The sequence below is a fragment of the Ahaetulla prasina genome, chromosome 4 (assembly GCF_028640845.1).
Source record: "Ahaetulla prasina isolate Xishuangbanna chromosome 4, ASM2864084v1, whole genome shotgun sequence".
NCBI lineage: Eukaryota > Metazoa > Chordata > Lepidosauria > Squamata > Colubridae > Ahaetulla > Ahaetulla prasina.
In genome coordinates, this window is record NC_080542.1 from 36,852,473 (window position 1) to 36,863,322 (window position 10,850).

Genomic DNA, 10,850 nt, shown 5'->3' on the forward strand with positions numbered 1-10,850 from the left:
GAGGGAAATGGGTTACTTGTTATCCAGATTGATATTGCTCCTCTTCAAATCTTCCTTCCCCCAGATGGCTTCTCCATGACATTCAGTTTAAAAAAAAACACACAAAAAACTAAAGCAAATTTTCTTTTCTTAAATTTAATTAACATTATTTGACTAAACAAAAAATGTGCAGCAGAATTTCTCAGTCTGGCAAGAGTTAAACAATCTTTCCACAGAGTAAGTATATCCGAGATAATGATGCCCTTATAAAGGAATTTGGCTTAGTGGCCCTTAGTCTCATTCAGTAGAATGAGCAGACGGGTTCTAAAGGCCAGAGGGCTGGCTTAGTCTCATTTAAAACAAACAAAATAATCATCCCTAATGGAATGAGAAACAACAGCCCACAGCCGTTTCATAACTAATGTACATGGAACAGCACCATATCCCACCATTTCACTACCTTTTCCTATGTTGGAAAGTATTTTCTTCTCAAATGTTTGAGAGAATGATTTACAAGTGTGGGAAGTTTTTGATACAATGCTGATGTGAGCAGTTTCTACCTCTACAGGATGCAGTTTGAGATTTCCTTCCCCCAAATCAAACCCACACACATATATGTTGGTATATGTAGGAATATACAGTAGCTTGCCATGTAGAAAGATGATAAACTGCTGATAAATATGATTGGCTGTAAGTACTGATGAGGGCAATTCTAAGCCTCAAGGCAGCAGTCAATCTACCTCCCCATTCCACACACAGAAGACAATACTATTTGTAATGAAATCTTATTTTGAATGTGGGCAAGGGAGAAGAGTCTTCTATTTCATCTGAAATTTATCACTGGATGGGGTGGACTTCAGCTGCCAAATTCTCAGTTGGCTGAGATTTATAGAAATTAAAATTAGCACAGCTAGAAGGCACTAGATTACAGAAGGCTGATTAGGAGTACAGTTAGGAATTAAGGAAAAATTGATCCTAGCATCTGTGGCATCTGCCTCATTCTATTGAATTTAGATGCAGATGTACATTCTTCCCATAAGGTTGCATTATAATTCTGTGCACAACTTCTGAAAATTATATTTTGGAAAATTCATAATAGAAGAAACTCCTTTCAAGTTCTGGTTCAGAAGAATTTCTTTTTCTGTTTCCTATGCTTTTAAATTGCAGAGCTCCAGTTGTGAACATGGTAGCCTTCAAGGTTGTCTCTCTCCTTCTGATCTCTCTCAGTTTTGTGCTGATGGAAGAAAATGGCACCAGGTAAATACACAAATAGGGATGTTTTGATATTCATTTTTTTGCCATTTGCATTAATAAATTATCTCTGCATCAATATTGAGCAATTAAACTGGATTTCATTTTTATCATCTAGTAATGATACTCATTGTTACTCAAATATATTTCTATATTATATGTATGAAATATATTTTAAAATGGCTATGTTCACCCAACATATTTAACCAGGGCATTTAAAGATATAGTAGCTCCATCTATATCTATATATTACTAAAACTCTCAGTCTGTTATCTTCAGCTGGGCAAAACAGTGCATCATAGGGCAACAATTTTTCAGCCAAAGGGGGCTAATGCATAGAATGCATCCAAAATTTGTACTCATGATCCCTGTGGGATAGAAATTTGGCAAAATGGTGCCACTTCACTCTGCCACTCTCCTCAGGGTGCTGTTGGTCAAACAGTGTAGACTGGCGACCTCCAGGGGGAGAGTCTTCTCTATGGGGGCTCCTGTCCTCTGGAATGAGCTGCCTCCGAGGATACGTCAACTTCCTGATCTTCGGACCTTTCGCCGCGAGCTAAAGACCTTTCTGTTTCATCGTGCAGGGCTGGCTTAATGAAGTTTTGTATTGGGGTTTTATTATAGTTTTACATTCCTTCAGGCTCTAATTTAATTAGTTTTTAAAATGTTTTTTAACTTTTCTGATTTGTGCTTTTTACCCTGACTGTAAACTGCTCTGAGTCCTTCGGGAGAAGGGTGGTATATAAATAAATTAATTAATTAATTAAATAAATAATTCTACCTGAAGTTTCACTAGACTAGTCCTATCCTAGCTCTCCAGAGGCTGGGTAGATTTATTTATTTATTTTATTTATTTATTTTGTCAAGTACATATTAAATAATATGTATAAGTATAAGCATGAATTGAATACATAAAATGAATACAACTAAAAGGAACATTAGTACAGGGATGGTAGGCAAGCTGGTGCTCTTATGCATTGGTAGATTGGTTCCTTCATCGGCTGCCTGGAAGTTAAGAGTTGCTCCTATACCATTTCAGACAAATGCCTGTCCAATCTCTTCTTAAAATCTCCAGTGAAGAAACACTTCCGAAGATAAGCCGTTCCACTGATTAATTGTTCTAACTGTCAGGAAATTTTTCCTTGGTTCTAGGTTGGTTCTCCACTTGATTAATTTCCATCTGTTACTTCTTGTCCTGTCTTCAGGTGCTATGGAACAACAGTCTCCAACCTTTTTGGTATCATGGACCAGTTTTAATAATAATAATAACAACAACAGAGTTGGAAGGGACCTTTGTGGAAGATTTTTCTTTTTTCTTTTTCAATTTTTTTCAATTTTTCCACGGATGTGGAAGGATAGTCATACATGCTATCTAGATCCTAGATTAAGCTTCACTAACTTGCACTAGTTCCTATCAGGCCATGGAGAGGTATAGGGGGGCAGGTGGGGACTCCAGCTTTGGAAAATAGGTTGATCTTCTCTTTTTTTCTGATAGCCCTTATATATTGAAAGCCTGCTATCAATTCATCCCTAGTCCTTTTTATTAGACAAAGCGAGTTCCTGAAACTATTCTTCATATGTTTTAGCCTCAAGTCCCCTAGTTATCTTTGTTGATCTTCTCTGCACTCTTTCCAGTTTCTCTGCCTTTTGGAATACAGAGTTTTGTTTGAGACTATAGCAAATCTGCAGATTATTTCTTGTCACATTGAAATATTGACTTCAAGGATACGTAAATTAAAAATAAATTATCACTGTAATTATTGTTATTATTAATTAAAGTTGTATGCCAACTCTCAACATCTCTGGGTGAAGACCAAGTCTTCAGATCTTAAACCTAAACTCAGATGGTTTTCCAAAATGATCATTTGAAGTTTTTGAATGGTTTTATCTTTGATACTTCCACTGCATGCATTCCTAAGATGACAAACCAAGTTGAATCAGTAAATTGTTAGAAGACTTATCTCTCTAAATGGAAAAGAGAAACTGATTTCTCACATATATACAAGTACATATTTAATTGGGGTCAGTCACTGTGCTCAGCATACCAGGTTAATTTTAGCTTATCATGCAGGGCAAACCCAATCAAATAGCATTTGTTCAAGAAACCATAGTTATGCAGACTATATTTTGATGCAATATGTAAACTTGGCCCATGTGTTTTACTCTGTATTCTTAGGGAAAATCCAAGAAACTCTACATTTCTGCAAAGGCGGTATTCTGAGGGAACTTTAGCAAGTGATTATAGTCGAACTTTGGACAACATGCTGAAGAAGAACTTTGTGGAGTGGCTCTTGAACCATAGGGAGAACAAGAATGAGTAAGTCAATATCACAGATTGTTTTGATTTATCCAGGAGAAGGAATATATTAGTCAATCTGTAGTTTGAAAGATTGGGTACATGCATAAGAAAAAGAAAATCATATAAGAAGCCTATTATCATTTTTCTACTTCATAGTAGTGTTAAAAATGAGCTTGTTGAATATACTGTAAAATATTTCCAGTAACATTAGAGAAATGAATTTAAGGGGGAAAAGACTGACTTGCAGCTAAAATGTATGTTTAGTACCAATCTTCACACAACTTGGTGCTGTAACTCATGTCATTCTCCATCCATTATGAGAATTGATGCCTTCATATGTCTAGATTTTGGTATGAAAGGTGTTTTTTTTTAAAAAATATCTCTGGTTTGTAAACCAAAAATTAACAAAAGCCTACAGTGTATTTCATGCGTACAATATGCTTTACTTTTGTAAAAAATGTTCACTATGATTCAGCAAGACAATTAGAATAGGAATAGTCATATAAGTTATCTGCAATTTCTCTGGATAGTGTCTATGAATCGACAAAATCAAATGCCATTTCCAATTAAAATTCTTGTCCAAAGTCCAAAGTCTTGTGCAATTTTATAAAAGAATATGTGATGTCCTAGGGTTCAAATTCTAAACATTTTAGAAACTTTGACCATTTCTTTAGATTTTGATATATATTTTTTCACTTTGGCATGAATTATGGTATCTATTGCTTTAGCCTGGAGATAAAATCACTCATGAAGCAAAGCCATTTTAAACACTAATTAATATAATGAATTAGACTTAATGATATTACAGTGGGGTCTCAAAAGTTACATGGCCTTGCAATTATCTCTTGATAAATTCCTCAACTTTTTACCCAAGATTTTTATCTAAACAATACTACTGTCCAAGATCTATATTGCATGTGCTCATTTACATTAATTCACTTTATGAGTACACCAAGAAATAATTACTATTATGAGCCGTTCCAAATTACCTCCTGATGCAATTAATTGCTAGAAATAATTCATTTATATAAAGGAAAATGAAATGAATATGTGACAGATAACCTTGGCATTAGTTCAGATTTTCTGGAACCTTAAACTGAGTTTCAGTGCTTAGGAAAATTCTTCAAGGTAAACCAACCTCTAATTATGATTAAGTGCTGTAACTTTATAAAATATCCCCACCCAATACTACACTGGACATATTTCAAAGGAAGAAAGAATTCACATATTTTTAGTGTGGCTTCATGGATGGAATGCCATATTAATGGACAAAAATGTCTGCTGAGGTCATTATGACTCTTAAATGGAATAACCTCTTTGGATGCTATATGAGCTTTTTAGAAATAAGAGGGAACTTAATATGATAAAATCAGATGGATAACTATAAAGACAGATAGGTTTTTCAGAACTGAAGTGATATAACGAGGACAGATAAAATATAACCCATGACCAGATACAGCCCAAAGTTTCAATGGTTCCAATCTGCTGAGCAGTATTGATACAATTATCATTGATTTTAACTAAAAATAAAATAAAATATATATCCTAATCCACATGTATCATTAACCTTTAAAGACACTCTTGAACCACCAGAAATGATAAAAAAAAAGATTCACTTGAAGGAATGTAATATCATCATCATTCCAATGGTGGGTTTCAAAAATTTTAGCTACCAGTTCGGTGGGCGTGCTAGGTAGGGGGCTCATGTGACTGAGTGGGCGTGGCCAACATCACTCATATCCATGACTACTCAGTCACATGACCCCTCGTAGCCATGCCCATAGGAAAAGGTAGGAAATTTTGGGGAATTTCTACCTATCTATCCCCGCCCTCTCTTCGCCAGTTTCCCCCGTTTCCCCTCCTTTAGTGGCCCCGGCCCTAGCCCTGCTTCCTCCCCCACCCACCTTTCTTTGGGCTGCTCACCTTCCATGGCGGCTGGTCTAGAGTCTGGAAGGCAAGCTGACCGGAATTTTCGGCAGCCCCCATCCAGCCACTGGTGCTGGAAACCGGCTGGCAAAGAAGCCTCCCAACTGCTAACTTTTTGAGAGCTGCTTTGGAGCTGCGGTGGCTGGCCCCAGGCTGCCAAAAAGTACCAGAGGTTGTGGAAAAAACTGCTATCATCACCACCATGTTTTGCGCATACGCATCCCATTAGACTTGCAAGACAACAGGATGTGCATGCGCGAAGAACATGGCAGCGATGAACATGGTGGGCGGGGCGAGTGAGCAGTGACAGGGGGATCAGTTTGGGGCGTGGCCAGCCAGCCATCACTACTGATTTGGTGACATTGGCCAAATTTCTGCCAACAGGTCGCATCAATCCGTGCAAACCGGCTAAAACTACCTCTGCACCATTCCTACTGAAGTATTTTGTTGTTTTAACAAAAACCCAAAATCTTAAACAAATATTGGCCCAGAGAAAAAAAGAATCATCTATCTCTGTTCTAGACTGAAAGCAAATAGTGAAAATTATAATAGAGGATTGGATTAAATGCAGAAAAATGCAGGGCTGCATGCAGAAAAAAATATTTAAAATATTCTTGCAGCCCTATTGTGAGAATAACATATGGGAGAAATATGTATGCTTCATTTAACTTGTAGGTAAAATTAAATATAAATTAGTAGATATAAATTGGAATGGCACTCCTTAGAATTCCCAGAATTAAACCTCTTGTATCTCTCTGCACCCCAGAAACAAACTTGAACCATCCAAGAGACAAGCTGATATCACAATGTCAGATGAAAGGAATCAAGGCAATGAAGCTGGTGAGACTCGGGAAGCAAAGGACTATGTTGGATGGCTTTTGCAAATCATAGGAACGCTGAGGTGAGAAAAAATAACCACTGAAGATTTTCACGAGAGAAGTCTTTGCATTCCAGATTAAAAGCAAAACCAGCCTTCTTAACCAAGCATGTTACCTCCAATTGTTTTGGATTACAATTGTTGTAAATCCTAATCAAATATTAGGAAAGATAAACATGGATTATGAGAAATCTATGACTGCAATAATGAATTTTAACCACTTCACCCCAATGGCTTTGAAAACCATGGTCCACAAACTACAATGGCTGTGATCACACAGAAACTCATTTAAGAAAGCACCTCCCAAGCTTTTGTTGTTTCACACAGCTTTTGTAGAATATTTGATATTTTTAAGTTAGTTTTACTTTTTCTTCTATTTTCTAACTTTTCAGGGAATTACACATTAATTTGAGGCAATGGGAAATATTATTTTCAGATTAAAGTTTCCCTGGCTTCTCCCATTCCACCATGAGATTTCAAACAGCTAATGTCCAGAGAGAGAGAGAGAAGGTGCCTTTAATGCCTTTAGGGATATTAAGGATGGCATTTGTCTCTCCTGTCTCTTCTTGAGTATCCTCCTCCTGCACGGCAAGCAAAGCTGCTACAAATTTCACAGCATCTGATGGAATAAGCTGCGGCTCATGAAAACTTATGTCTTTTAATAAAATGCATTATTACAGTATTCAGAGAAGATGCTATCAGATTCCTTTTGATTTTTTTAAAAAATTCAGAACAATGTCTGTGAAGACTGTTGGTTCCAGTCTGATTTCTTTCCAATATACTTTCATTTTTTAATAACTGTTTGGTTAAGCAAAAGAAAAAAGGCAGGAAAGCCTAAAAATAAAATGTCATAAAAATAAAAAATACAATTCACATTTTGTATATTTACAGAGACAATTTAACTAGGCATAAACTCCACCTTTGCTATATACAAAGGGAGTATAACAGTTTTTAATTTAGACTCTTGAATTTTTTTTTCTATGGTACAGATTAAATTTGATAATTGTAACTGATTACAAGTTGGTGACAACCTCTTCTAAATGCTGTAGACAGAAATAGCTGTCAAGTATACAATTCTTATGAAATGCCCTAATGGGCTGTGCAAACTGAAAGATGCTTCACATTCATAGATACTGGTCTAATATTTTTGGTTGCCTAGGCAACTATGAATTGGGGGGGTCCTCTCAATGCCATCCAGAAAATTAATAACACTTTCTTTTATTTGCTTGTCTCTGAGATTCCATAGTCTTTCTCTTGTAGACCTTCCTTTCCAATGGATTCAGATGAATGGAAGAACATCCAGAGACAAGAATTTCTGGTGTGGCTGATTTTTGCTGATCTCTGTAAGCTAGTGTGAGTAAATCACTCTTTTATTCACATCTTCCTTGTTCTGAAGACCAGGACCATGTCAACTGTACATAAAAACACATGGTTCACTGTTTCCCCCAAAATAAGACATCCCCTGATAATAAGCCCAATTGGGCTTTTGAGCGCATGGAAATAAGGGCAAGCGCTTATTTCAGGGTTCAAAAAAATATAACACAGGGTCTTATTTTCAGGGAAACACAGTAGTTTTCATGGATCTTTCATTGAAACACAAAAACAGTATCTGTCTACTGAGAGGTCCACAGTCAAAATATATGTAATAGAAAATTCTCAGATATTATTCACTATTGCTAGTCAGTAATCATACATTTATTGCTTCAAAAGGGGGGAGATAGACAGTTTACTGTAATTATTTGCAGAAACTTAATTTAACCAATATATTGAAACTATTCAAAGTGAAAAATTTATTTGAGGTTTGTAAGAAATGGATAAAAATGGTTGTACTGATCACACACTGCCTTTTTTCTCAAATCATCAGGCTATTACCAAACTAGATTTTTCACCATCTTCATTTATAATTTTTCAGGATTCCATAAATTCCTAGAGGAAGAAGCTGGATCTACTTTTCCTTTTTCAATTTAAACTATTTTGTACCCTTTATTAATGAGTTTGTCAATGCTGACACTGACAATAAATGATTTATTCTCAAGCCAATAAATGATTTAGCTTGTTATTCAATAAGAACAGAAATGGAAATATGAGACTTCTGTTAGGGACCACAATACTGGCCATCAATAGTTGGCATTGTTCCCAATCAGTATGCTCATGGAACTTGTAGTCCAACAAAACAAAAGAGCATCTGGTTGGAAAAGGTCATTATTTGTTAATTGGTGAGCTATTACAGGCTGTGGATAAAATTCTGAAAGAGGCTCACATTCTATTTCTAAGTCATTCAGTGATTTGAGGCTTCTTTCATCTCAAACATAGTTTAGATTTAGACTACTGATCTGATCTTTGTTATGTACAACAAAGAGTCAGCTCCTTCAATTATCCTGATAAATAAAAACAATTTGGGAGAGAAATACAGTGTCTTCAAAACTCAGAATTGCAGCAAAAATCTCTAATTCTCTGAATGCTCTGAAAAGTTGAGCTTCCGCATTTCCAAATAAATGGAATGCATTTCAGGATATGTGTTGTGTGAAAGTAGATTAGTACAACCTCTTCTTCCTCAACTAAAGTTGCAGAGCTTGGCTTTTGTCTCCTGTTCTCCTTGGAAGCTTGAAGATAATCTCGTGTCAAGGATAGGATGAGGAATATAAAAGGAACACCAAAAAAAAGGCATATAAAGGGCAAATGGTGAGAAAGAGATGGCTTCTTTGGGGGCTGGCCTGATACCAGAAGAAATGAAGCATGCTCACAACAGCCTGGAGCATTCAAAGCACACTTTGAAAGCACATTCTCAATAGGACAGTGATAGTGAATCACCTTATATACTGTATGAGAGACAACGTATCACAAGTAATCTTTGATTTACAATCACAATAGAGCCTAACATTTTCATTGCCAAGCAAAGCAGTTGTAAGTTGTGCCCCATTTTACAACTTGTTTTGCTCCAGTTGTTAAGTGAATCGTGCAGTTGTAAAACAAATCTGGCTTTTCCCATTGTCTCTGCTTGTCAGAAACTAACTGAAAAAATTAAAATGGTGATCACGTGGCCCCAGGACAGTGCAACTGTAATATATACCGTACATGCCAATTGACAAGCACTCAAATTTTGATCATATGATCATGGAGATATTGCAACAGTTGTCTGTGAATACTAGCTTTTTTTAGTGCCATTATAATTTTGAACGGTCACCAAACAAATGGATCTAAAACAAGAATTATTTGTACAGATTATATATATGTTGAAGATATGAGATAGTTTATACAAAGGAGAAAACATGATTTATTAGGCATAGTTAATAAGAGAACAGGAAACAGGAAATGCTGTTGTCAAGGTATAATTAAGTACAAGGGGATTATACGATCCTATAACTTTGTCGCAAGTTATGTTCAACAGTATTCTTCCCCAGACTGCCACTCTCCAAATGTGCTGAGAGGTTTGGATCTTAAGATCCTAAAAACATCTGGAGAACTCTACAGCTCTAGTTCAACTCTAGTTCAAGAAGTGTCACCATAGTTGTGTCTCCACAATGTACTAAACTATTAGCTGGGCCATATTTTATTAAATTATTCCAAGTGCTGGAGTTCACAGAATACAGAACCATAAACCAACCACATTAGGTGGATTCACATAATACAGTGAACCATAATTAACCAATCACGTTTTAATCTCTCGTTAGAAAAACTAACATTTTCTCAAAATTCTCCAAGGCTAATGCTGCAACCCATTTCTTTACTTGTTGAAGTTGCTTACTTTTTGAATATAAAGCCCCCGGGAACTTAGAAAATGACTGAATTTGAGAGGGAAAAATCTCTTTCCTTCGCCAGCAAATTGTGTAATTTTGACAACTGAGCGTTCATTACAGCAGGGGTCTCCAACCTTGGCAACTTTAAGACTTGTGGACTTCTACTGCCAGAAAGGCTGAGGAATTCTGGGAGTTGAAGTCCACAAGTCTTAAAGTAGCCAAGGTTGGAGACCCCTGCATTACAGTATTATCGTGACTACTTTCGGGCTTTCAACTGATTGATCGGAAAGCGTGCCTATTAATATCGTTCTGAACATCCTTCCTCGGCTGACGTCCACGAGGGCTGCGACAGTCCCCGCGCCCCCTACCCCCCACGGGAGGTTGTGCATCATGGGAGCTGCAGTCCTCTAGAGCAAGGGTCTCCAACCTTAGCAACTTTAAGACTTGTGGACTTCAACTCCCAGAGTTCCTCAGTCAGCAAAGCTGGCTGAGGAACTCTGGGAGTTGAAGTCCACAAGTCTTAAAGTTGCCAAGGTTGGAGACCCCTGCTCTAGACAGCAAAAGGTCGGGAGGAAGTCGGTTGAAGACGTCGCAAGGGCTTTGGCGAAGATTCCTCTCCTTTAGCCTCCGTTCCCTTTTTTAGGATTTCAGTATCAGACAAACGAAGTGGAACGAGTCCCCCCCCCCCGCAACTTCGAGTCTAACGGCTCTTTGTCAGAGCGATGAGAGAATAGAAGGAAATTATCAACCCGGGCGCACTTCCTGCTTGTCGCATGTTGAT

The 10,850-nt window shown here is 37.1% G+C and overlaps 1 protein-coding gene across 1 annotated transcript; it reads left to right on the plus strand.

The window, feature by feature from the left end:
• The first annotated feature begins 1,162 nt into the window (after positions 1 to 1,162).
• On the plus strand, positions 1,163 to 7,689 carry GIP (gastric inhibitory polypeptide). Its single transcript, XM_058182683.1, has 4 exons — positions 1,163 to 1,236; positions 3,407 to 3,547; positions 6,222 to 6,356; positions 7,593 to 7,689. The coding sequence occupies exons 1-4, from the start codon at positions 1,163 to 1,165 to the stop codon at positions 7,687 to 7,689; spliced, it is 447 nt and encodes a 148-aa protein (XP_058038666.1).
• The last annotated feature ends 3,161 nt before the right edge of the window (positions 7,690 to 10,850 follow it).